This window comes from Pinus tabuliformis, chromosome 8 (assembly GCF_031772625.1).
Source record: "Pinus tabuliformis cultivar Carrire ecotype Pingquan chromosome 8, CPIR1, whole genome shotgun sequence".
Taxonomy (NCBI): Eukaryota; Viridiplantae; Streptophyta; class Pinopsida; order Pinales; family Pinaceae; genus Pinus; species Pinus tabuliformis.
Window position 1 is genome coordinate 185,325,790 of NC_142294.1, and position 26,535 is coordinate 185,352,324.

General features: G+C 39.8%; 1 protein-coding gene across 19 annotated transcripts in view; it reads right to left on the bottom strand.

Annotated features, from left to right (window-relative positions):
* Positions 1-26,535, bottom strand: part of LOC149234760 (protein ANTI-SILENCING 1-like) — a 143,862-nt gene that overhangs the window by 99,304 nt on the left and 18,023 nt on the right. For 15 of the 19 annotated variants that reach the window (XR_016246118.1, XR_016246121.1, XR_016246120.1 and 12 more), the window contains exons 2-4: positions 12,153-12,239; positions 11,943-12,043; positions 11,050-11,488 (exon numbers count right to left, since the gene is read on the bottom strand). Coding sequence is in view for 6 of the 19 variants with exons in the window: in XM_089371931.1 (XP_089228057.1) it covers positions 11,050-11,433 (384 nt within the window). In the remaining 13 variants the exon portion in view is untranslated. The remainder of the gene's footprint in view (positions 1-11,049; positions 11,489-11,942; positions 12,044-12,152; positions 12,240-26,535) is intronic. The other 4 variants (XR_016246111.1, XR_016246113.1, XR_016246110.1 and 1 more) reach the window with 2 other exon arrangements.

Genomic DNA, 26,535 nt, shown 5'->3' on the forward strand with positions numbered 1-26,535 from the left:
CTCAAAAATCCATTTCCCCTTGACTGATTTGAGTAAACTTTAGGTCAATTTTGGTCCTCTCGAAAAGAGGAATTCAAAGCAATGATTATCTCCATCAAATGAGTTGTCCAAAGTGGAATTTGACCCTACTTGGTCAGATATTGGTAGGTTGAACTATCCCTAGTTGAGAGGGAGTGTTAATATCAATATCTGACCATCGATCATCATGCCATCCTGTCATCATGTACCATCTTTGTTTGTCTCTACTCATCTCATGTTGAACATTCTCGAATCTAAAAAAATGAAATGTTGCAGGGGAGCTCCAACTACCACCTGGAATCATCATGATCATCATCATCATCAGGGAGCCAATGGGCGAGACCAACCTACCCCAAGCGTAGGGATCACACTTTATCCCCAAATCCCTGCCAATAGGTGAGATCAACATAAGGATCACATTATACCCTATTGTCCCTGATCATCCATCTTAACCATAAAGAGTCAGATGGTAGAACACATGCATCCACCAACTTGGGTGAGATCCATCTAATTCAAGCGGTAGGGATCACACTCTATCCCAAGTCCCTTAACCCATTAACAAGATGAGAGAGGTTATCCCACAAAGTGGGCAGGACACTAACTGGGGCATACTCTGACTAGGAGAGATCCCGAGTCTCAACATCTTATCGGTCAGAGGTCTCTCATCCCCAGGAGCCCTATAGCTCCATTCCACACCCTAGGAGCTCAACTAGGGGGGAAGAGCACTGCTTAGTGTTCTTGATCAGCTAGGATCCTTATTTGAAAGGGTCATCTCAACCAGTCCAATCTACTCCCTAAAGACCAAGAACTTCCTTTTCAACAAAGGCTTGGCGAGGATGTCGGTTATCTGCTCATCTGTCGAAATGTGAAGGAGTCTCACAACTCCTCTCTGCACCATGTCTTGGATAAAATGATATATGATCTCTATATGCTTGGAATTGTCATGGAAAATAGGATTCTTTGACAAGCGAATCCCACTCTTGTTGTCGCAATATATAACCATCTTGTCCAGAACTTGCTCAAATATCTCTCCAAAGAGCTTCCTCAACCAAACTGCTTCACAACTTGCAAGGCTCGCTGCACTCAACCTCGGCAATATTAAGGGCTACAGATTTTTGCTTCCTGCTCATCCACGATATCATGGCAGATCCTAGTGTAAAACAACATCCGACAGTACTCTTCCTGTTGACAGCATTGCCAACCCAATCTGCATTTGTATATCCATGTAGTCTAATGTCTCCAACGGCATATCTCAGTCCAAGGTTAATAGTCCCATGCAGATATCTCAATACATGCTTAGCAGTGACCCAATGTACATGGTGAGGATCAATCACAAACTGTCTCAAGGTGTTAACTGCAAAACATATGTCGAGGCGAGTATTCACGAGAAACATCAAAGCACCAACCAATTGTCTATACTCAGAGGGATTTGCTAGGTCTGGTCCAGCAGCCTCTCAACACATCTTTTTGAAATTCATCTCCATAGGTGTAGGCAAGGACTTACACTCAACCATGCCAAATCTTTCCACCAATTTTACAACATATTTTCCTTGTGAAAGCAAAATCTCGCTAGGCTTTTGCCATACTTCTAGTCCCAGTAAATAGTGCATCAAACCAAGGACTTTCATCTCAAACTCAGAAGCCAACTCCCTCTTACATTCTAGAATGAGAGGGTCTGCACCTGTCATGAATAAGTCATCAACATATAATACCAAAAAGAGAGGCATACCTTGGATCGTTTTGAAGTACAAGTTTGGATCAGCATTGCTCCATGTGAATCCCAACTTCATCAAGTAATTGTCGATAGGAGCATAATTAATCCATAGAGAGCTTTCTTCAATCGGCATACATGGGTCTTCCTGTCATGAACTTCAAATCCTGGAGGTTGTTCAACATACACTTCTTGAAGCAAACCATGTAAGAAAGTAGTCTTCACATCAATTTGATGAAGAGTCCATCCTTGACTTGTAGCAAGGGCTATTATCAAATGAATGGTAGTATATCAAGCCACCGGAGCAAATATATCATCGTAATCTTCTCCCTGCTTTTGAGAGAATCCACGAGCTACGAACCTTGCCTTGTATTTTTCAATGCTTTCTCGTCCCCATGCTTGATCTTATAGAGCCATTTGGAGGTTACCACAAATCTTCCTTCGATCTCTGCACAACATCCCATACGTCATTTTTCATAATAGACTCATATTATTCGGCCATTTCATCCTTCCAAACTTGTTCCTTCACAGCTTCTTCAAAGGTACTAAGTTCAGCTTGAATCATATTGCTCATAGCTACAACATATGCTTGGTACCTACATGGCTTCTTGCTTTCCCTGAAAGTTCCACGAGCGATAGCATGTTTCTTGCATGGAGGAGGCTCTAGAGGGTCAATAGACTCCATGGGATCATCAATGATGTCCTCCTCAGATTCAGGCACAAAAAGACCTTCTAGAATATCCATATCAACACTTTTGTCTTTAGGAGGAGGAGGCGGAGGGAGGTCCCTTCCTTTTCTAAGGGCAACATCTTCATTGAATGTTACGTCCCTACTAATTTCAACCTTCCTTTGACCAGAAAGATATATTCTAAATTCTTTAGAATCTTCACTATATCCAACAAAAGTACTTTTGTTTTTGCTAGAGGGAAATGGTCCCCTTGTCTTCTTTCCACTAGCACACCCAAGGCATACTTCATCATGTTGAACTTGCACATCAAGGATCCCAGAGACCAGCTTCTTCAATTTTGGAAGTGCATCATAGTGTAGATGGGCCAGCCTTCGATGCCACAACTCGCTTTGATGATTTGTATTATGGACCATAGCTAGAAGGGGTCTTCCAATGACTTTATAGTCCTTCAAACCTTGAATCCAATGTGAAGGCATTTCTCATATAGGATCCAACAGGCCAAGTGAGTACTTTTACTTTGATGAATGCAACCCTCATTCCTTTATCCTCCAAGGCAGAGATCAATACCAATTTTTTCTTCAATCCAAGCGCATACATCACATCATGAAGCAAAACAGATTCCCCACAGTTCAAATGAAATTTGACAAAACCAAATCCCTTTACGGGATGAGTGGTATTGTCACCAAGAATAATGTTCAAATTGGTCTCCCTCTCTACCAAATTAGAGAGAACATCCTTATATCCAAAGAAGTGATGAGATGCCCCCATTATCAACCAGCCAACTATCCCAAGCAACCGAAGGAGATGAACTAGATAATCCGAAAATAAGAATATACACAGATTGATTAGTAGCATTACTTTCATATATGGAGTTTATAGACCTCTTTGGTGGATGATAGCTATCTTCACGATCATCAAGAGAGTCTCTTCTTCTTTTGTTTCTCCTTCCATCTCTTCTATCATACGACCTGTTGTTGTTATTGAAGACACGATCATTGTTCTAGGACCTTGAAGAGTTTCTTCTTGGTGCATCTCTCTTTTCGGGACAATCTCGAGCATAATGACCCTTTCAATGGCAATTGTAGTGTTATCTATCTCGTCTTCTTGAGTCCTTGGAATCTCGATTGGATTGAGGAGGCTTTCTTGATTTAGATGGATTTCCCTTTCCTTTCTTTACGTTCTTCTTCTTCCCTTGAGTAGCAAAGGCAGTGGGCTCTCCTTCATTTGGCCTTTGAATTCTTCCTCTTGATTGCATAGAGCAAGTAGCACATCAAAAGAAGGGAACTTTTCCCTATTGTTCATAGAAGTAATGAACATATCCCATGATGAAGGAAGGCCACTAAGGGCAGTCATCACCAATACCATGTCAAGTATGATTTCTTGTGCAATCTAAAGTTGGTCCCTGATCTCAGTGATTCTTATGAAGAAGGATTACACAATTTCTCCCTTATGCAACTTAGACTCCTTGAGTTGATTTTTCAATTCCATTATATGACTCAAATTGTTTAGCTCATACATGCCAACAATCTTATCGTACATTTCTTTGGAAGTCTTCAAGGATGAAATATAAACAAGTAAATGATCTCTAAAAGAATCAATAATGATCTTCTTAGCTTTAATCTCACCTTTCTTATATTTGGACTTGACGGCTTGAGAAGCATTTTCTGGTGGGGGTGAGATCTTTCCTTCCACGTACTCCAAAACATCAAACTCATCTAAGGTGACGTTGATCTTGGTCTTACATGCTGCAAATCCATATGAGTCAGCTAGCTTTCCATTAGCTTTGAAATAAGAGGTAGACATTTTTACAAAAAGATTTCCCCTTTCAATCAGCTACTTAGAAGATGGATGTTCTTCCTTTGTCTCTTGGGTGTTCACCTCAACTCTGATACCATGTTAATTTTTCATCAATTGTTCTATGCTGCAACTATTACTTCAACAATATCCAATAGCATCCAATTTAACAATTTCCACTTCTTCAATTTAACCAATGACAATAGAACAATAGTAGATAGAACAATTATTCCAATGCACAATGAAAGACACCCAAGAAGCAAGAGACACGATATTTGGTCAATGACCACGAAAAACCCCACTAGGAAGAAAACCCTTGCAAATCTTCTTCTATTAAGTTGTCTTCAAATGTTCAGCAGAGAGAGTACATCATCCAAGAGTCAAAAGTAAAACTTTGACTAGCCAATATCCAATGTCAATATCCAATATGCCAAGAATCTATCCAAAATAGAGACAAGGGAGAGAAGGCCACAACAAAAGTCAACTGTAATTATGTTCAAGTCAATAGCAGTCAACAACAACGCAGTCAGCCCCAACCAGTCAAGTCAACAGCAATCAAATCATGGACAAATCTGCTCCAATTTAATTAGATCAAAGCCCAGTCAATGCAACTTCCTTTGCTGGTCAAGGATCAATCAAAATAGCTCCAAAAACTTCCATCAAACTTGGCCAAAGGACAGAGAAAATGTACATCTCTATTCTGTGGTCAAACCTGTACTCAACAGCAGTCAAATTCCTCAAAATGCATCGTTCTTAGAGCCCGAAAATGCAGCCTGATGGGATAGACCACCTCCAAGAAAATCAAATTCAAAAGGCTCCTGTTGACACTTGGTCAACGCTGGCCAAACTTCAACTGCAGAAAAGTCAACACAAGTCAAAGGTGGTCTAGATACTTCAGAATTTCATCCTTCCTTCTTTACTGAATTTGTCCTCCTTAATCAGATCCAAAACCCAAGAAAACCAAGCCAAACCAAATGCCCATTCATGAGAAGTCAAAGATGCATCCACACCTTTGCACATGTGAAGAAGAACACGCTGCTCCAGATATGTACAAACCAACCAAATGAAGAGAGAGGAATGTGTGTTGTGTGATGTCCAAATGAGGAATGAGGACACATATATATATATGCAACTTGAGGGGTGCCATTTTGTCCATGAGATGTGTCATTTGACCCAAGGCCGACCTTGACAATTTTGAATTTGTGGGCTTGACCTCAAAAATCCATTTCTTCTTGACCGATTTGATTGAACTTTAGGTCAATTTTGGTCCTTTCGAAAAGAGGGATTTAATGCGATGATTATCTCCATCAAATGACCTGTCCAAAGTGGAATTTGACCCTAGTTGCATAATTTAACACATAAAAATTCCAACAATGGTCATGGAAGAATAGGTTTGTTTCAGATGGAGAGGAGACGTCCCATAGAAGGGAATGTAAAGAACAGATTTATTATGTTTCAACCAGTGTTGCGGAGGAGCGCCCCCCCCCCCCCCCCCCGATCCCACTCCCAATCTGCGCTCTGGGCAGGAGTGATTTCAGGAGCACGCTCTCACCCCCCCCAATCCCACCCTCAATCTGCGCTCCCGAAATCGCTCCCAATCCGCGCTCCCAATACAAAAAAATTGCATTCCCTGCCAAATCTGGGAGCGACGCTAACTTCGGGAGTGTCGCTCCCATTGCTCCGGGAGCGAAATTTAAAGCCCAGGAGTTGTCAGGGAGCAATCACTCCCCTATCACTCCTTGGCCTTAAATTTCGCTCTCGGAGCGACACACGCGGAGGCCGGGAGCAAATTCGACGGAGAACAACCTACAAACAACCCAACACAACAACAACCAATAAACAACAAACCAAAAACAAATAAAAATTTAAGAAAATATTATAGAAAATTAATTAAAAAAAAAAAAGAAAAAAAAGATAGAAAAGACCCAAAGAATCAAAAAATCATGCAGCTAAAAAATCGATTTTTTTAATATAATGAGGGAGGGAGGGCTTTTATGATTCATTGTGACTTGAGTGAGACTGAGAGCAAGGTGCCAAGGAGCAAGGAGTCTTGGGCGCATTTGAGGTAGGTTAGCATTTTTTTTTTAATGTTTATTAATTTACTCCTAATTTCTAAATAAATTAATAAATTTTTCTCTATTTCGGTTTCCCATTGGGCCATTCCCATTCCCATTCCATTTTATTAAATTTTTCAAATTAAAAACTACAAATTTCAAACATCATGGTTATATTTCTTGGCATTTTTTCTTCTTGGTTCCTTTTCTGGTTATTATGGTGCTGGAGAGTAGGAAAAGGAGGGTTCAAAATGAAGAAGGGGATGAAGAAGAGGGACAAAGTGGATTTGATGAAAACCCCGGTGAGGAGGAGCTGGAGGAGGGTGAACATGATTCAGCAGCGGAAAAAACTAAACAAGACCGAACCCCATTGTGGAAATATGTTAACAAGACTAAAATAGGGAAAGGGGGTGGAACCACTAAATTTCATTGCCCCCATTGCAACAATAATTACACAGGTTCATACACTCGTGCCAGAAAACACCTCTGCGGGAAAATGCCATGGGATGGAGATAAACAAATAGGAATCAAAACTTGTGCAGGTGTGTCAGCAGCAGATAGAGCCAAATACATAAAAGAAGTGGAGGAAGCCCAATACAAATCTAAAAAATCAAGGGGTTTCTTTGAACCAAGCTCACAATCACAAGCACAAAGAACTCTTTCAGCATCCTCCCAAGGCAGTGGATATGGAGGCACAAGGTCACCAGCTTTAAGGCGTAGAACCATATCAGATTTCCTTGATGAAGGGTGTAGGAATGATGTGGATTCAAAAGTTTACAGGTTTCTCTATGCATGTGGGATACCATTCAATGTTCTTCGCTCACCTTATTGGCATGAAATGGTTTTTGCCATAAATGATGCCCCTAAAGGATACAAGAGCCCTGGGTATGACAAGGCAAGAACCGTTGGACTTGATCATGAAAAAGCAAAAATATCACATTCTTTGAATAGAATGACAAGTTCTTGGACTGACCATGGGATGTCCATTGTATCTGATGGATGGACAAATGTAAAAGGCAAGCCATTGATAAGTGTTCTTGCTGTGTCTGTTAGTGGTGCCATCTTTCTAAATGCATATGATTACTCAGAGAAGTTCAAGACCGGCATCAACATTGTAGAAGCATTACTTGAAACAATTGAACATATTGGGCCATACAATGTTATCCAAGTCATCACTAATAATGCTCCTAATTGTAAGTCAGCGAGAGCAATTATTGAGGATAAATACCCCAACATATTTTGGTCTGGGTGTTTGGTTCACATATTGAACCTTTTGATGCATGATGATGTTAAGAACAAAAATGAACAATACAAATGGATTGGTGATTTGTACAAGAAAGGCAAACAAATGATAAAATTTATTACAAATCATAGCAATACCCATGGCCTTTTCCGCAGTCACTCAAGATTGGAGTTGTTGAAGATTGCGAGGACTAGATTTGGTAGCTATTACCTCCCCTTCAGGCGCCTTTTGAAGGTAATAGAGTCATTGGCTAGCATGGTATCAAGTCCACACTGGAATATTAAAGGAAAGGGCTACAAATGCAGCTGACAGGCGAGGTTTTGAACTGGTGGAGGAGGCCGCTCTTGATGGTATGTTTTGGGTACATGTGAGGCAAGTATTGGATTTTACCAAGCCCATTTACCACATGATTCGATTTGCAGATACAGATAAACCAGTGATTGGCGAGGTGGATGAGCAGATGGATACCATGTTGAGGCAAATAAAAAATATTATTCATAACAATGATCCCAACTTGTACAAACTGATTCACGATTGTGTGTGGGTACAGTGGAATAAACTTAATCTTCCACTACATTGCTTGGCGCATATCCTTACACCAAAATACTACTCTACATCTTGGTTGGGCCAACCTGCACGAGGAGGTGGGGTTAGGACCAAACCCCATATAGATGAAGAGGTATCTAAAGGATATTTGGAAGCATTAGAAAAGTTGATACCTAACAGGGAGGAATGTGCTAGTGTGCGCCTTGAAATAGCCAGATACTTCAGTGCCACTGGTTTGTTTGGTACCTTCCATGCAATGGAAGACAGAGACAGATTTGATGCTCTCACATGGTGGGAGACATATGGCGGCCATGGACTTTTGCCAAAATTGGCAAAAAAAGTTCCATCACATGTTGTAATTACTTCTTTTGCAAAGAGGTGTTGGAGCACCTACAGCTTCATACATAATGTGAAAAGAAACAGACTCAATGAAAACTGGGCAGAAATCTTGGTTTATGTGCACTACAACTTGAGGTTGTTGAGTCATTACTGTGATCGGGCTTATGAGGATCCAACATATAAAATCTGGGACAACCACCCAGAGGATGACAATTTGGAGGATGGCACTATACATCTTGAAGAACTGGAAGAGGAACTTATAAGAGAGGAAGATGAAGTAGCAACCATGCCACCTCCACCATCCAATAGCAGTGCTCGAGTTCCGAGTCTTGTTCCTTTGTTGTCGCCACCTCCATCTACACCCTCACATGGAGGGCATGTGCCTTCTAGTTTTGGTCATCAGTCTATGCGGGAGACTCCTAGAAGACCAACACGACCTGCTCATACAATAGACTCTCGTGGCAAGGGCCACATGCAGTAGTAGATAATAGATTTACAGTTTACTTGTCTTTTCTAGTTTCTATTAGTTTTCATAATTGTTGAGTCTTGACTCTTGACTCTTTCATATCATAATGATATTTTTTGTAAACAATACATCATTGTGACAATGAAAGTTTGAAGTTTGAAGTTGGCAATTATAACTCATTGGTAATGATTCTGAATTATGAATATGATGCTTCGTGAAAGTTGTTTCATTTCATTTCATAATTCATTTTATAACATTTCATTTCATGTTAACAGTTAGATATTATTTCTTGTAATGGTTAAACTTAGCTTACAAGTTCAACTTTGGTGATCAATGATGATAAATGTTATATATTGAATTTTCAATTTTGAAAGCTTGAAGTTGAAAATTTAAGATTGACAAATCATGATTCACGAGACTCAATATGTTGTAATATGTATGTTACTAACTTGTGGACGTGGTTGATGAAGATTATAACTTCTAGATGATTGATGTGATATGGTTCAATGATCAATCTATGTTTTTTTATGTTTTTTATATCTAATTCATCATTCTACATGTTTTTGTTGACATATATGTATCAAAATATAAAATATATATATATATATATATATATATATATATATATATTTTTAAAAAATCGCTCCAGGATTCGCTCCCAAACCGGGAGCTTTTGAAAATGTCACTCCCGCTCCCAAGTAACATTGGTTTCAACTGTTGCTAGCAACGAAAAAACAATGGCTCTCATCCAGCTGGTGAATCAATATTCAAACAGAAATCTGGTGATATGACTTGTTCTACATCAACCATGCCAAATACAGTCCATTTCCAACAGCTGATTGAACGTACCTCTTATACATCTATCATGGGCCACAAATATCCTACTTGATCCAGATATTGTTTTTGTTTTGGACAAGCTAATCTATGCAATATGACCATTATGGGAGGGTGGTATATATAGTGATCACAATTACATTTACGCATACAATAATTGTACTTTTTTCAAAAAATAAAGTCATAATAAATGACTTGGGTAGGCAATCTTTCTAATAAAGTGATGTAATGAAACAGGAGTTAAGTAATGTACTCCTTCCTGACCTATGATTGCCACATTGCATCATTCAATAATCAAGCAATAATTCTCTTTTAATCTTTATCGTGTATTTTCCAGTCCATGTTTCCTGATATAATATGTTTGTCTTGAGAAAACATTTTGCAAAAACACCTCCCTTTGTAATATTAACATTATAAATCCAAGCCTACAACAAAGATTGAAGTTGTCAGCAAGAGCAGGAAATGAATATTAGCTAAAAACAATAACAACTCACATAACCTTCTTTGCAAACAGGAAGATTGGCAAACCATAACCTCGTGTGATCTTACACAGTGTTTCATCCCAAAAAACACAGTTTTTTATCATAATCTTTTGATATCTGATAGAAAAATCCTTCCCACTTTCTCATGTAAAAATCTGTTATGCATCCAAATGCAGAATCAGAACCTGTGTATAACAAGTTTCAACTATAGCATTAATACAGAAATTTAACTGCTCGAAAAAGAACTGCATATTTTGTCCTTCCAACCCCTGGATTCAAGTAATTGAAGTAACAAAAGAGAAAGATAAAGCATGTAGAAACATGTGACAAAAGCATCAGAAATGGCATAATAGTGTAAATCCATCTTAACCCCAGATCTGTTCAACAGCAAGTGGGATAAAACATAACAAGGCACAAACCCGTTGATGCTTTAAAGGTCCAAACTTCAAGTGAATCTATGCTAGTTTATTTTACTATTATTATTTTTGTCCATCCTTTTCTTTTTCTTTCTACCATTTCATGTCCGACAAAAAAACAAATTATGTTTAATTTTATTAGAGTGACAGGCATACGTACGCATGTTACATATCTCATCCAACTGGGCTGTCAGAGCACCTCACTTCTCTCAGTGCATCCAAAAGGCAAATATTTCATAATGAAGTATTCAAATAGACATACAAGAAATATAGAAACCAGCCATTTAGAAGAATATAATGATAAAAATTGTCCGCATATGTGGCTATGCAAGCATATAAGTCCATTCAAAAGTCTGCAAATCCATAAGATTAAAAAACTAGCACATTGCAGCAGGAAGACTATCGAAAACAATGTTTTGCAATAAGCATAATTTGAGGTTTCAAGCTTTTAACATACCAGGATGTTTATATTAAAAACACCTTTTCCTTCCCCCCCTGCCAGAAAAATCTCCCTCTCTGTGCTGCTTTCAACATCCACCCAGTTACGAATCTCAATAGGCCGGAAGAACCACAGGACCTTCATTTTCTTCTTCTTATCTTTACGATCATCCCAGATTTTGATAATTTTCCCAATGTAGGGATCTGACTCACCATCCTTGTGAATATAAACACAATCATAGCGCGAATACTCTACACCTTCATAAGTGAATGAATCATAAAATTGTATCTCCTTTCCTTTAGCTCCCGCTCCACGTTTCACCCCCCAACGAAATTCAGAGTTGTCTGTTTCAGGTCCTTGCTTGTGACTTGCACTCTTTGATCCTTCTTTAGGAGGAGCCATATTTGACTTTTGGCTGGATTTCCAATTCCGTTGTTGTGATTTGATGTCTTAACAACTTTCCAAAACAAGAGTATATAAAACATATACAGGTCAGCTAACATAGAACAAGTATAGGTGCATCTCAGAGAAGATAAGTGCAAGCTAAGCATCTTAAAACAGATCAAAAAAATCAGAGAGAGAATATTGTAAGACATTAGCAGCTAAGTGAATATCATATTAGTATGACATTATTCAACTCTTGAAGGAATCTTTTCAAACCAATATTGAGCATTTGAATACCATAATAGTTACACTAAAAATAATAATCCAATTTAACAAGAATATATGGATTAAAAGCTCGGAAACAAAACTTATTGATGACCCTAGAAGAGGACCTTACACAAAATGGGCATGTAATGCATAACCTATTATATTGATTTAAGATTACCTGAAAACCAAAACAAACATTTATCTAATAAAATTCACCAGTTATTGTTTAAAAAAGACAAGTTGAAGAGAAGAAGGTTTACCCATAGGCATTGGAAGTGGTTCCACCAACATATGTAACAAAGCCTTTTATTAGGCCCTATATTCAAAGATGAATATGGAACATAAGCACAAATAAAGTACCCTGGCATGATGACAACCAATCATCATCGATTGCAATCTTAAATAAGGATATGCTAAGAAGATTGAGAAATTAATAATAAACTAGGGATTATGGAGAATAAGGGGCATACATCAACAATTTGTCCACAGATCATGAGCACGTTCTATGATATTTGAAAATGGCCACTCCCTGAAAGTATATCCTTACAACTTAAACACTACAGAGCACAAAAAAAAAATAACCTTTATTTACCTCATGGAACAAGAAAGAGCAGTTGATAAGAAGATACTAGCTTTCTAAATCCCGATATAAGAAGCAAAACAAAATGGGGCAAATTGGATTTTTATATAACCTTTATTTAGCTCTTGTAGTGAGAAAGAGAAGTTGATAAGAAGAAACTAGCTGGAGCTTTCTAAATCTCCAGTTGGGAAGCAAAAAACAGGGGGGCAAATTTGAATCTTATAATATGAAAAAACACGCCACAGAAATCAACTGTAGATAATGTGGACACGTTGCTAGACATTACAAAAATTGCAGTTGGACAAGCAAGCAATTGCCATGCAAGTCATTTGTTATGACTCAGGAGGGACCATGAAGACAAAAGTTATCCAAAGCATTCAACCACTAAACGAGAACCTTATCCTAACAAAAATGGACAAGACCTCCTTCACTGATACAGGGAATGAAGCAAAGCAATTTGAGGAGTATCCAAACCTACATATGGAAAAGAGACAAGACTTGAGGAAAAGAGAGAGCTGTTTTCCTTAACTAAAACGAAGGTACAGCCATACAAGAATAAAAGTGGAGATTAACGGACCACAATGGATAATATGACTGTGGGAATTTGTGGCCACAATGTCCAAAGTAAACATTTTGCTGCTTATCTAAAACGAAGGTACAGCCATACAAGAATAAAAGTGGAGATTAACGGACCACAATGGATAATATGACTGTGGGAATTTGTGGCCACAATGTCCAAAGTAAACATTTTGCTGGAGGATGTGTAGCATCATTTAGAGAAGCTGACTCTATGGTTGCTGGAGTTTCAACACAACATGCCAAACAAAAGTTCCATTCAATCAGCAGGGATTCCGCCACAAGAAGTTACTTAGGTGGAAAAGTGGAGGTTTTTTAAACTTTGTTATCATATCAATGATTCAGTCTGTAAAATTCATATCCCACATTGCTTAGGTGACCTTGGTTCAAAGAGGCAAAAAATTTGAAATTCATTATTCAAGGAATCGAGATAGAGACAAACTAAATTCCTAGGGAATTGAACAAGTGTTAAATTATAATTTATAATACGTTCTATGCTTAGAGCAGTTTACTTCAAATCTTTTTATTAGCCACTGTTTAGCAATCACATAAACATAAAGTGCAGATTGAACATTAAACGATCGACAGAAAACAAGCCAAGACAAGAGACACAAGATGTGGCGGCTAGCCAAGGACAAACCCCAATGCGGGGAAACCCTTTGATCAATTCTTCTTTAATCTTCAATAGTTCGGTAGAGAGAAATAGTACAATTCAGAATTCTGTAATTTTATAACAGCAGCAGCAGCAAACCCTAAATCAGCAAAGTCAAACTTGGTCAAAACAGCCCCGGATTGACTTTTCGTCAACTTGAAGAACTCAGTCTTCAACAACTATCTTCAGCAGCCCAAAACAGTGCACAATAATCAGTCAAAAGTTCAGCAATCTGCGGTCAGCCCTAACCAGTCAACTCTGGTCAACTTTCAGGTCAACGCTGGTCAACACAGCCCCTAAAAAGTCAGCACAGGTCTTCCCTTGGTCAAGACTTGGTAAACGCTCCATAAAACAGCCAAGCATTTGGTCAACACAACCCCTAAAAAGTCAGCACAGGGCTTCCCTTGGTCAACACTTGGTCAACGCTCCATAAAATAGCCTAGCATTTGGTCAACGCAGCGCTAGAAATGTCAATGCTGCCCTAAATGCTGCCCTAATTCAGTCAACGCTGCCCTAATTCGTTCTTCTTGCACGTGTGAAAGAGGCTGCCCTAATTCGTCCTTCTTGCTTGCCCAATAAGATGAGGAGAGAGAAGATGAGTTGATAATAAATCAACCTCGCTTGTACTTATATGGTTTGCTGGGCATGTGTGCGTAACATTTAGCTGCTGGCCGACCTTGACAATTTGTCAAGTAAATACAAATAAATTCATATCTCTATAAATACTTGTCGGAATCGAATAATCTTTCGATCAATCCTACACCTCTCGACAAGAGGAATCTAGGAAAAATATCAGCTGCCATAAATAAGGTGACCCACATGGAGTTTGGCCCTAGTTGCCAATTTTAACACTCCCTCTCAACTAGGGAGAACTCCATCTGCTAATCATCTAACTGTCGATCCTATCCCTACCATCAAATGCACTGCTTGGCTCTGCTCTGCTGAACTATGAAGAAGAAGAAATGATCGAGGATGTATCAAACCATCCTCCACTGACCCGAAGTCAGTCTCAGAGACACACTCTCACTAATCCCAGATCAATGGAGGTCATCTTAACATAGGGAGTACGATAGATACAACGATGTGTCCATTGATAGTACTACTAATGGTCGCTAACCCCATTTCCCTACTCATTGATTAGATGAGAGGTACTTCCCATGAGTCCCAGACTGCATGGGTAGGATGCCTCGATAGAAGAACTAATCATCTTGTCTGCAGGAGAACGAATCATCCTATCCAACAATCGCCACGGGAGAACTAATCATCCTAGCCCACAGGAGAACTAATCATCCTGTCCCACAGTCACCATGGGGTGTCACAGGGGAAGGTTGAACCATTCACCCTGTACTTAGCGCACCACCAGGGGAGGGTGAGTCGCCCTGTGGTCGCATGTCGCTCTTAGCGCACCACCAGGGGAGGGTGAGTCGCCATGTGGTCGCATGTCGCTCCAAGAAGTACTTTGCGCCCCCCTGGAGCTCCCATAGCTCAATGTATGCATCATACACAACCCTCATAAGAGGATCTCTCAATAACGCCAAGTCGTTCTCGGAAAGTCAAGAATTTGACCTTTCCCAAGGGCTTTGTCAAAATGTCAGCGACCTGTTCATCTATACCGATATGTTGGAGCCTTATTGCTCCCCACTGCACCATATCCCGAATATAGTGGTACCTGATATCAATATGCTTGGAGCGACCATGAAATACAGGATTCTCTGATAAACGAATCACACTCTGGTTGTCACACAGGACCACAGTAGTATCCAATGTAAATCCAAACAGCTCACTAAAGAGATTCCGCAACCAGACCGCCTCACAAGAAGCCATACTAGCAGCAATGTACTCTGCCTCAGCGGTGCTCAAAGCCACCGACTTCTGCGCCCTGATCATCCAGGATATCGAGGCAAATCCCAAAGAGAAACAGCACCCGAAGATGCTCTTTCGGTCCACCACACTGCCTGCCCAATCAGCATCAATATCCATGTAGAAGTATTTCTTCTCTTTCTGTTTGGCACAGGAGCACCATCTGGGAAAAGCAGTGGAGTGTTAATCGTGTTGTCCCTTGTTCTGGCACAGGAGCACCATCTGGGAAAAGCAGTGAAGTTTTAATCTTGTTGTCCCTTGTTCTGGCACAGGTATATCTTGAAGAAGAAAGCGAAACTTTTTATGATCTGAATCTTGTCTGGCATATGGCCATTTGCTGGAAATATAGCGGAATTTTCTATTTACCTTGTTCTTGGTTTGGAGTCTGGACACAGACGTACCATTTGAAAGGCAGCGAGACCATCTATGGCTATTGCTCATGATCTGGGGTTCAAAAAGGAACAGCGAGGAGGATACCCGAAATTTGGTGGCACTTGATAAACTTCTGGGCCAAATCTCGCCGCCTCTACCCAAGCACTAGCAACAATAAATCGGAAGCCTGAGGAGTATTCCAAAATAGGAGAACATACGCTGTGTGAATCAGGAATCTCTTTGTGGAACAGATATTCTCCTGTACAGATATTCTCCTGGAAATAATAATAAAATAAAAATAACAATAATAATATAAATAATAATAAAATAATAAAAACAAATAACTTAAAGAATATTAAGACAAATAAAAACAAATAATATAAAAATAAAAAAATAATAATACCTAAAAAAATAAATAAAATAATTAATAAATAAATAATAAAAATAATAAAACAATTAATAATAAAAACCTAAAAAACAAATAAAAACAAGGCAGGATATAGCTGACGGAAGGAGTAGTCTTCTCTGCAGGCCGAACACTATCTGTGGAAGAAAGCATCTTCTGTGCAAGATCGGGATATACGCTAGAGTGTCTCTGTGAATCAAATTTTCTGAAGCTCAGGACCTGTCACAAAAGAAGTCTGAATTGCCTTAACAGAACCGAGGTCAGTCCAGAAGTGACTCTGGCCCTTGCAAAGGCTGCGCTAAGGGTAGTCCTTTCATTCTGAACATTGCAGAGGATATACAAGCTGTAGTTAATTATCTGGTTAGAAGATTCTGTGTATTGAACTAGTTTTGGTTTTCTACTGCGGATACAAGTTATATTGCTTATCTGAATGTAAACTCAATATTCTGTGGTTTGGTTCTTTCCTTTGAGAACTGGACTTGTCATTTGACAGAATTGAAGTTCTTCATTATATTTGCTTAGCTTATGAAACTCTGGTTATGTAATGCATTATTGTGAAGTCAAATAAAGAAGACTAATGGTAGTGGATGAAGAAAAAAGTTTGTAAAACCCTAGTGGCCAAAGAAACCTAAGTCAGAATTGACCTAGGTCACTACACCTCAGGTTCTCAGTTGAGCAATTTAGGGTTTGCTCTTGTTAACGTCGATTGATTCTCATTGTATTTCACTGGAGGAGAGGATATGTCGGTGACACTATTTGTATCTGAGGAGGATTTAAATTTCAAGTGCTCCATTTCATTACAAGAATTGTGCGAGGTATCATTGTCTATTCCATGATTCTAGGGTCACTTTCCATCTGTTTTTGTCACTGTCGTTACTAGACCGGCTTGGCTTTCTTAATGTGTGAGGTGTTGACTCTTCAGTTATAAGCATTGTGGGATTTTTCTAGACCTTGTCATAGAGATTGATTCTTGTGTTAGTTAACCTACTTTTGCGTGTGAGGCCTTGAGTGCTGTGCATAGCCTTTGTAATTGGGTTATGTTCTAGCCTAGTGATTTTATGTACATTATATATGTAGTCCTCATGTTTTGGTGTTGGATGTCCCCACAAAGATACAGATGAGTACTCACTTTTAGCATGAGCTATATTTGAGCACCTCCTAGGATTCCCCAATCATGGCCTCATAGTCCTTGAGACTTTCCATCTGACATCATTGGGCAGCTTGTTGGTGGCTTCTCAGTGATTGATGTGGAAGCAGATACTTCTCTGCTTGAGGCTGATTGGGTGACATTGTTAGACAAGATCTCTTCCAAGTAGGTAGACAAGATCACCCAGGCATTAGCAGTGGGTTACCTCTTCCTGACAGCAGCACAGCGGACATTCTAGATCTCCCCCATCTCTTCCTTGGGACATTGTATTCAAAGTATTCTTCATTCAACCTAGGATGTTAGCAGAGATAGATCTAGTGGACCATGATATATTTCTTATATATTATCTAGACTCCAGTCTATGGACCCTTCCATTTTGTACACCTCCCCCTGGTGTGGTCACCCACACTTGGAGTGAAGGGTTTATCGTACTTTTGCATGGATATCAATCTTTAGTTAAACAGGAGACATTTTGGAACTCTTGCTTTGAATCGACTTCATTGTACTTAGTAGTCCCATTGACCTGCTTTTGTAGTCATCAGTTGGACATTAATAGAATTACTTTATCAACTTATTTATCCCTACTCTCCACTTTTTCATTTCTTTCTAGTAATGGATAGTGGCTCTCTTTTTTCTTTGCTGTATTACTTAAGCTATTGGATATTCATATTTTACTTTTGCCTTTCTGAGTAGCCTTTTACATTCTTACAATTTAGTATAACTGATGTTACTTCTTAGTTCCATTACCTACTCTTTTGTATTTGTGGACATCAATAGAATTACTCATATTTATCATATCTATCTAGTGACTGCTCATACTTTCTCTTTCTTGCTGTCAAGTTTCAACAACCTCTGAACTTCTAGTACTTGTCTTTTGAGCTGCTGAATTCCTCAACAGTGAAATCTACAATGTGAATTTTGTGAAATTGACACTTTGAACATCTTGAACTCTTCCAGTCTCAATTTGTTTGCCATAGGAATGGCTACACAGAAATGGCCACACGAGGAGTCTAGTCCTAGTGTGTTAAAAATTGTCCAGATTCCACACACAAACACCCACAAGGGAATGGCAGGATTAGAATATTTGCCACAAGAACACTCTGTCTTCTTTTAAAAATTTAATGACAACCTTCGGGATATTTTTTTTTGCATTGACAAAATTTTCCCGAAATTTATCTTCATGACTTCGAACTTGATTCTGAATCAGGTGACTTAAATGCTTGAACATGCTTTATTTATGCTTGCAACTAGGTGTACAAATTTGGCTCAGAAGACATATAACGGGTTCTGCAGATCAAGATACTATGATCCAAGTTTTCACACTTCACACTCAGTACATTGCAAAAATGCAAACCAATAGTCTTAAGAATAATTTTCCTGAATATTCAGGACTCAAACGAATATATTCAATTTAAATCCACTTGGTTACGCCTTTTTTCAGGCATGCGACATCATCTTCTCTTCTAGACTCGTGAGTTCTGCACAATTTGATTCTTCAAGTCTATGTACTCTTTTTCTCTCACACTTTATTTGTTTTTTTCTAAACCGTAACTCAAATATTTTATATTATGAAAATCTGTGCTCGAGGCACAGCACTAGAAGAGTTCAGTTTTGTTCCTCCACCTGATATCTTGTAATAAACAAAACCATACTTTTCCTATCCCGTAACTGTTCAACTTATAGATCCTTCAGGGCTATCCCAGGATCAAACAAAATTTACAAAGAACGATAAAAGACTATGTATCAGGAACCTCCTCCTTGGGCATAGAAACAGGCTGCATAGCAGTGGCCACAACATTCAAGTCAGGAATGAACCATGGGCTGAATGAAACTGAATTACCAGAGATCTGAGAAGGATGGGTACCCATTTCTTGCCCTTGCTGGATTTCTTCTATCTGACGGTGCAGGTGACTGATTTCATTCTCTGCCCTTTGTAATTGAGACTGATGCTCTCTGAGTATTTCCATAGTGGTTGTCAGACTTGATGCCATTTCATTGTGTCTGATCTGCAACTGCATCATTTACACCTGCAAGAGCTGGAGGCCACGTTCCATCTTATCCTGATGGGTTCAATTAAACATTGTATCAAGTCTCTGCAAATTCCAAGTGACCATCAAGATATGTGCTAGCAGAGAAACACACAACCCAGCATTTGATACCTCAACCAATTTGAGATCTTTGAAACTACTGCTTGTTCTCTGTTTCCAATTTCTCACTCTGCTGGTGCAGTCGCTTTCCCCGTCTGTGAGAATGCTGGGAGTAATGTGCATTCTTGACAGCGAGTACAAGGGCTCGGGGGCTGGCCTGGGCTGACCTTAAACCCATAGTCGTCTTCCATATGCAACATCTTCGACAATGATTCAGGAAAAGACTGATTTTCAGGCAAATGTCATTCCTGTGCTGCAGATGCTCCAAACATGAGTGTCCACTGTCCAACCTGTCATCTTCAATAAGATCAACTATCAAATCCACTGAGGGCTGGAGTAAATTCATCAGTACGAAACTGTAGACCACTACATTGAGTCCCAGAGCATCCCTGTGGGGATGGGGTGTGCCTTGAAAGGTGGTGGTGTCCCTTTTGGGGTTTGCGGTGGAATCCCCTAAAGGTTCAAGTTTGGTGGGAGTACTTGTGGCATCCCATACTTTTTGTGGTGGGTTGTTGCATGCCAGCCTTTTGGGTCTTTGTCTCTCGCTAGCATCCCGTATATGAAGTGCTGAATCCCCGTTCAGGGTTATGGTAAAGTGATCATCTTGGCCAGCCATTGAATAAGGGAAGTGTAATCAGAGATCTGCTACATTCGGTGAGCATGACAATTTGTTGGGGTTTGGTGAAGGTGTTTTTTTCTCTTTTTTTCTGAAGAAGAAAAAAAAAGAGATAAGATAAGATAATTTTATTAATGTCCAATGAATGACCACAAAGTAGGTCAATGGGACTGCCGATTACATAAGGGGCCGTGCCCAGCAGTATAACCAATCGGTCTCCTCAGAAAGACAAATGCTGAAAGGAAGATAGAAACTAAAAACGATGCGGGTTGGGAAGAGCGTATGGAGCTCCGATCCCAGTTGCGCCTGTTGATCTCTAGACTGCGTCGTAGTATCACTGGTGAAGAAGATCCTGGGGACGCGGATGTGTGAATCCGCTACTCCTAACATCCGAGGCCGAGAGAAAAGAACTGTGGGTAGTTCAGTAGGGTTTGCTGGTTTGAAGCGGTGGGCGCTGGTTGTCTCCCATTGTGTTGTCTCCGTGATCTAATGATTCTGGACCGCCTATCGGGGAGATGCCTGGAACGGTTCTGTTGCTGGGCCCTCGTAAGCAAGGGGCCTCTCCTCTTAACTGAACGAGGGTCTGTCGATCTGTGTGAGCCGGATTGATCGGTACTTGGACTGGTTGATCTCTTAACTCCTCGGGCTGAGGGGAGTGTGCTGAAGAAAGAGGTGATCTGACGAGTAGTGTTGGGTCGGATGGGAGGCTGGAGGATATGCTCCCGATGCTTTAGAGTTTCCTGGATGTAAAGTGCGACGCATCTCTGGTCCGTGTAGTTGAAGAAGCTGGATAGGTTCTGTGGTCCTCTGAACAGACAGTGGAAGCGACCTCTGATCTCATAATATATCGGACAACCAAAGATGAAGTGCCATTCGGTTTCCACCTCCTGTGTATGGCATAGCCGGCAAGTCCTGTCAACTCTCTCTATCTGGTGGTCTGTCTCTACCCGAAGCCTATGTGATCCAACTCTGAACTGCCCGAGGGGGATCCGAAGAGCATGAATCCAATGTCGAAGCGTGTACTGGGGGCGAACTATAAGCCCGTCCCTGATACTCAAGAAGTGCTCTGCATAGAACGCCATCTTTGGGCGCAGACCCCCCGGGGGGTTAATCCATGTGACCTGGATAAACTGCCTGTAGATGTCTTCCTTGATGATCTTATTTAGTTCTTGCCTGGGGGGCAGTCCTCTGGGGGCGTTTAGGGAATACCGAAAGGGGGGAGATGATCTATATGGAGACCAACTGACTCGAGGAACTTCGAGACTCCTGTATACCAACATTTGGCTTTTCCTGGTTGGGTGCGGTCGATGGCCTCGGAAGAGCAGTAGGCTAGATAAGGGTACCTTTCGCGTCCTTTCGATGTATCTGCGAAGCTCCGGGCTCGGTGAAGAAAGGAGACCAGTCTGAAGGCTGTCTCAAGGCGGAAGGGTTGTGCACCAAATTCGGCCAGTATGATTTGTTGTGGGATAGTATGCTTGCAGCGGATAATACGTCGGAGGGGAAGGGTTTGGACTCTCTCAACTGCTACCCAATCTGACTCAAGCAAGGAGGGGCCCCAAATTTCCGATCAAAGAGCTCTCTTTCTTTCACTGACTAAATCAGGGAAGCGTAATCATTCGGTGAGCATGAAAAGCTTTGGTTTGGTGAAGGTGTTTTGTTCTCTTTTTTCTGAAGAAGAAAAAAAAAGAACAAAACATTTGCTCAAAGAGCATGAAAAGCTCTCTTTCTTTCACCGACTAAATCAGGGAAGCGTAATCAGAGATCATTCAATGAGCATGAAATGCTTTGGTTTGGTGTTTTGTTCTCTTTTTTTCTGAAGAAGGAAAAAAAGAGAACAAAACAATTCAGTGAGCATGTAAAGCTCTCTTTCTTTCACCGACTAAATCAGGGAAGCATAATCAGAGATCATTCAGTGAGCATGGGCTTATTGTCTTGGTGGGGGCTTTCGGCTTATTGGTGGGTGCTTTCGGCGTATTGTCTTGTTATGGTGGGGGCTTTCAGCTTATTGTTATGGTGGGGGCTTACTTTTTTGGGCTGACTTTTTGGCTGGCTTTTTTGGCTGGCTGGCTGGCTAGCTGGCTGGCAATAATAACAATAAATAATGATTAAATGGCTAGTAATTAGTTAATGAAGAGGTATGTCGCCAAGGACATAACCGTTGGTGAAGAGGTATCTGCCTAGGGTATATAATTAGGCCCTCACCCTCATTGTAACCATCTCATGATTTTTTTATTATATAATATTCAACATATAACTACTCGTCCTGCAATGGATGTCTTTGTCTCCGAAATATTTTGAAGCATACTCTGCTGCGTATATGAACCTTGTTCGTTACAGAATTCGAACTTGAGAGAGAGTTGGAAAGAGTTGAAGAAGATTGTGAGAGAGAGACTTGGATCCATCACGGGTCTACGCTTCTCCAACTCTAATGAGAAAGCTTCGCACCAACAATTTGAGGATGATACAATGCTCATGGGTGTTCCAACTATCCGAGAAGTGTTAACCTTTCGAAAAGCCTTGGATGATTTCATGACAGCCTCAGGCATGGACATAAATTACCAAGAGACTGAGATTTTCTTCTTCAATACCCCCCCTGCTATTCAACATCATCTCACTAATCTCTTAGGCTTCAAGAAAGGCACCTTGAACACTACCTATCTAGGCACCCCTTTAGCTCTCAATTCCTTGCGTACCAAAATTTGTTCTAACTTCATTGAAAAGTTTACCAATTGATTCTATAATTGGAGATTCCCCCCACTTAACATAGCTGGCAAAATTATCCTCCTTAAAAATGTCCTGCATTCCTTACCCATGTATCCTCTATTTGCCCTTGTAGCACCCAAAAGCATCCTTCATCAAATCAAATCCTTCAATGAACTTTGTTATGGGGAGCAGTGAAAAAAGAAAAAAAAGAAAAATAGGCACTAGTTTCTTGGGAGAAATTATGTCTCCCAAAAAATCAAGAGGACTAGGCCTCCAAGATCCAGAAACTTTGAACATTATCTTAGGAGGCGAACTTTGGTGGCATTGGATGCAAGAATGTCAAGACTTATGGAGGAAAACATGGACCAAGAAATACAGCAACCACATTCCTAATGAATAGTGTATCTACACAATGATCTTTCCAATGGGCTCATCTATCTGGAATCTAGATTGTAAAGGAAAACATTTAGTACAAGAACACTTCTTTTGGGAAGTCAAGGATGGAAAAATTGCTCACTTTTGGGATGATTCTTGGCATCAATTTCCCAAACTTTCTGCCCAAGAACATCTTCAAGATGTACAATGTTATGCAATCTTAGGGGAAAAATCTTGTGTCTGATTACTAGGAAAATGTCTCCTCAGAGACCAATTCTTGTTAATGGCAATTTCCTCCTCCTGGGACATCCGCTTATCAGCCCAAGCTCTTGAACAATTCAAGGAAACTTTTCTACATTGGCAAATCCCCTTTTCTAAAGGTCCAGACAAACTTCATTGGGGATATTGGTCACAACGTTCTTTCACCATCAAAGAAACTTACTTCCTTGCAACCAATCACACTCGAAGTCCAGATCAACAGATATGGTCTAAAATCTAGCGTCAAAAGCTTTGGCCCAAGATAACTTATTTTCTCTGGCTTCTCCTCCATAGAAAAACATTAACTTGGGCTAAGCTTCTCTCCATGGGTTATTTTGGCCCCTCATTCTGTTTCTCATGCCGAGCCAGTGAAGAAAACCATAAACATTTTTTCCACCCTTGTCCTTTGGCTTAGGTTCTTTGGAATTGATTATACAATCTCTTTAGACAACCTTTCCAACTGGAGACTAGCCCCTTAGACTTAATCAATAATTGGCCTCTTTCCCCATTTTGCAATCCTATTCTCAATAGAGCTTGGATTCTTGCACCTAGCTTTGCCCTTTGGATTATCTGGAAAGAACACAATCAAGGTATCTTCCACAACTCTCAAGACCCCAGCCTCTCTCTTTGGAAAACCTTTCTTCAAAATCTCAAAGAAACCATCCTTAACTTTTCTACATTGGCAAATCTACTTTTCTAAAGATCCAAACAAACTTCACTCGGGATATTGACCACATGGTTCTTTCACCATCAAAGAAGCTTACTTGCAACAATCACATTCATAATCCAAATCAACAAGTATGGTCTAAAATCCGGCGTCAAAATATTTGGCCCAAGATAACTTATTTTCTTTGGTTTTTCCTCAATAGAAAAACATTAACACGAGATAAGCTTCTCTCCTGGGGTTATGTTGATCCCTCACTTTGTTTCTAATGCTAAGCCAACGAATAAAATCGTGAACATCTTTTCCACTCTTGTCCTTTGGCTTAGGATCTTTGTAAACGATTCTTCACTCTCTTTAGACAACCTTTCCAATCGGAGACTTGCCCCCCTCAACTTTATCAATAATTGGCCTCTTTCCCCATTCTACAATCCTATTCTCAATAGAGCTTGGATTCTTGAAATCAACTTTGTCCTTTGGATTCTCTAGAAAGAATGCAATCAATGTATCTTCTGCAACTCTCAGGAATCCAACGTCTCTCTTTGGAAAACCTTTCTTCGTAATCTAAAAGAAACATCCTTATCTCCAAGTGGTTGGCCTCAGACTGAAAAGTCCAAGACTCCAAGGCCATAGTTCTCGTTGCTCTCAATCTGCCCTCTTCCCTTGCCCAACTCTTGTATCTTCCCTCCCCCCCATCTACGCACTCCTCCCCTCGCATTAGTCTTCCCCTCTTAATTTTATCAAACTAAACCTCAATGGTGCCTCCAAGGGAAACCTTATCACGCAAGTTACAAGGGAATATTTTGCCCATAAACAGGAGATATTATTCATCTATATTTTGGTTACATAGGCCAAAATAGTAATAATGCAACGGAACTGAAAGCTCTTGAAATAGGGTTGAGAATTGCCTCCACCCTTAATTCTCTCACATAATCCTCAAAGGTGACTCTCGTATTGTTATTTCCCTAATTACTAAGCTCCTATAGGGATCCTCCTCTCTCAAAATCGCTAAAAGTCGAAGACTCAAAAGCTCCCTGAATCTCATTGAACAACTCCTTCCTCGAATCTTTGTTGCCATTCCCCCACATATCTACAAATCAGCTAATCAATTCACAGATCGATTAGCCAATGAAGGTTGTCCTTCAGTCTCTATGTTTAGCCATTCTTCTCGGTATTCCTTACCCCCTTCCTCATTAAAACAAGAATGCAAAGAAAAAGCAACTAAAGGTATTAGTACCTAAATGTAGGTGGCAAGCAATGAAATAAATGGAGTTGGGATATAGTTATGTTTTCCTTCACTTCCATGCTCAGTTTAATTTTCTTGTTACCACAGATTCTACCGCTCAACAACATTGTTATTTTTGTCTCTTGTTGTTGGTCTCCCCCTTAGTGGGGCAGCGAATGGTTTTGGTCTCTGTTTTTCATGGATTCTCCTTTTATTTTGCGAGTTCTTGACTCTCCATTTTATTGCCTTTGGTCTGGTTTCCAAGGTGGTAGGCCAAAGACAGTAATTTTACTAAACTAATGTAAATCTTCTCTATTATAATACAAAGACAGCTTATAGCCCCAAGGGATAGCTCAGTGGGTCGAGTTCTCGTTGCTAAGTTACCTCGTCAATCGGGAGGTCACAGGGTCGAATCTCCTCAATTCCCTTAGGGTTAGGCCCTACTAGTTTGGCCGACGGCTAGATCCTTTCAAGTTGATATGCCTGGATTTTCCCATGGATGTAGCGACCATCCAATTTCTGTGAACCAAATTAAAAAAACAGACAACAACAACAAAAAAATACGAAGTCAACTTACAAAAAATCAAGATATGTTGATGCTTCCATTTCCTTTTAATACAATGTATTTATGCTTTGGGTTTAACATTGAGAGAATATCCATCGTAAATCCAGATCTATCAAGCGCCAAGAAGAATCAAACTCCTTAATGTGCAAGTTTTTTATCATTTAAAAATAAATTCCATGTCGTGTATTAATTCCTTCATATTAAATGCTAAAATAAGTTATACCTTAAAAGGGATCAAATTTCTTAATGTGCAATTTTTTTCATTTAATTCCATGTCATGTATTAATTACTTCATATCAAATGATAAAAAAGTTACACCTTAATAAAACTGATCCCTCTCAATGAGTGATAGATCCAAGTTTAAGATGGATCTTCAATGGGTTTAATTTAAATACATACATTTAAATTTACTTTAAAGTTGGCATGTTATTTTTTTACTTCGAAACATATTTTTATTTTTATGAATATTTTAATGCAAGTAATTTTTATTACTTTCTAATCTAACTTTATCAAACGCTATGTGACATCTCCCCAACACTCGCCTGTAAAGTGCCTCTAGGTGGAATGAAATGCAAAAGTTAATTGCATTAGTGAATTAGATGAATCTCAACCATTGATATCAAGTCAAGTAAGATCTAATCTCAACCGTCAATCACTTTGGAGATTCCAGTTGTGGATTTGGTCAACAACTCAAGCTTATAAAAGCAAGG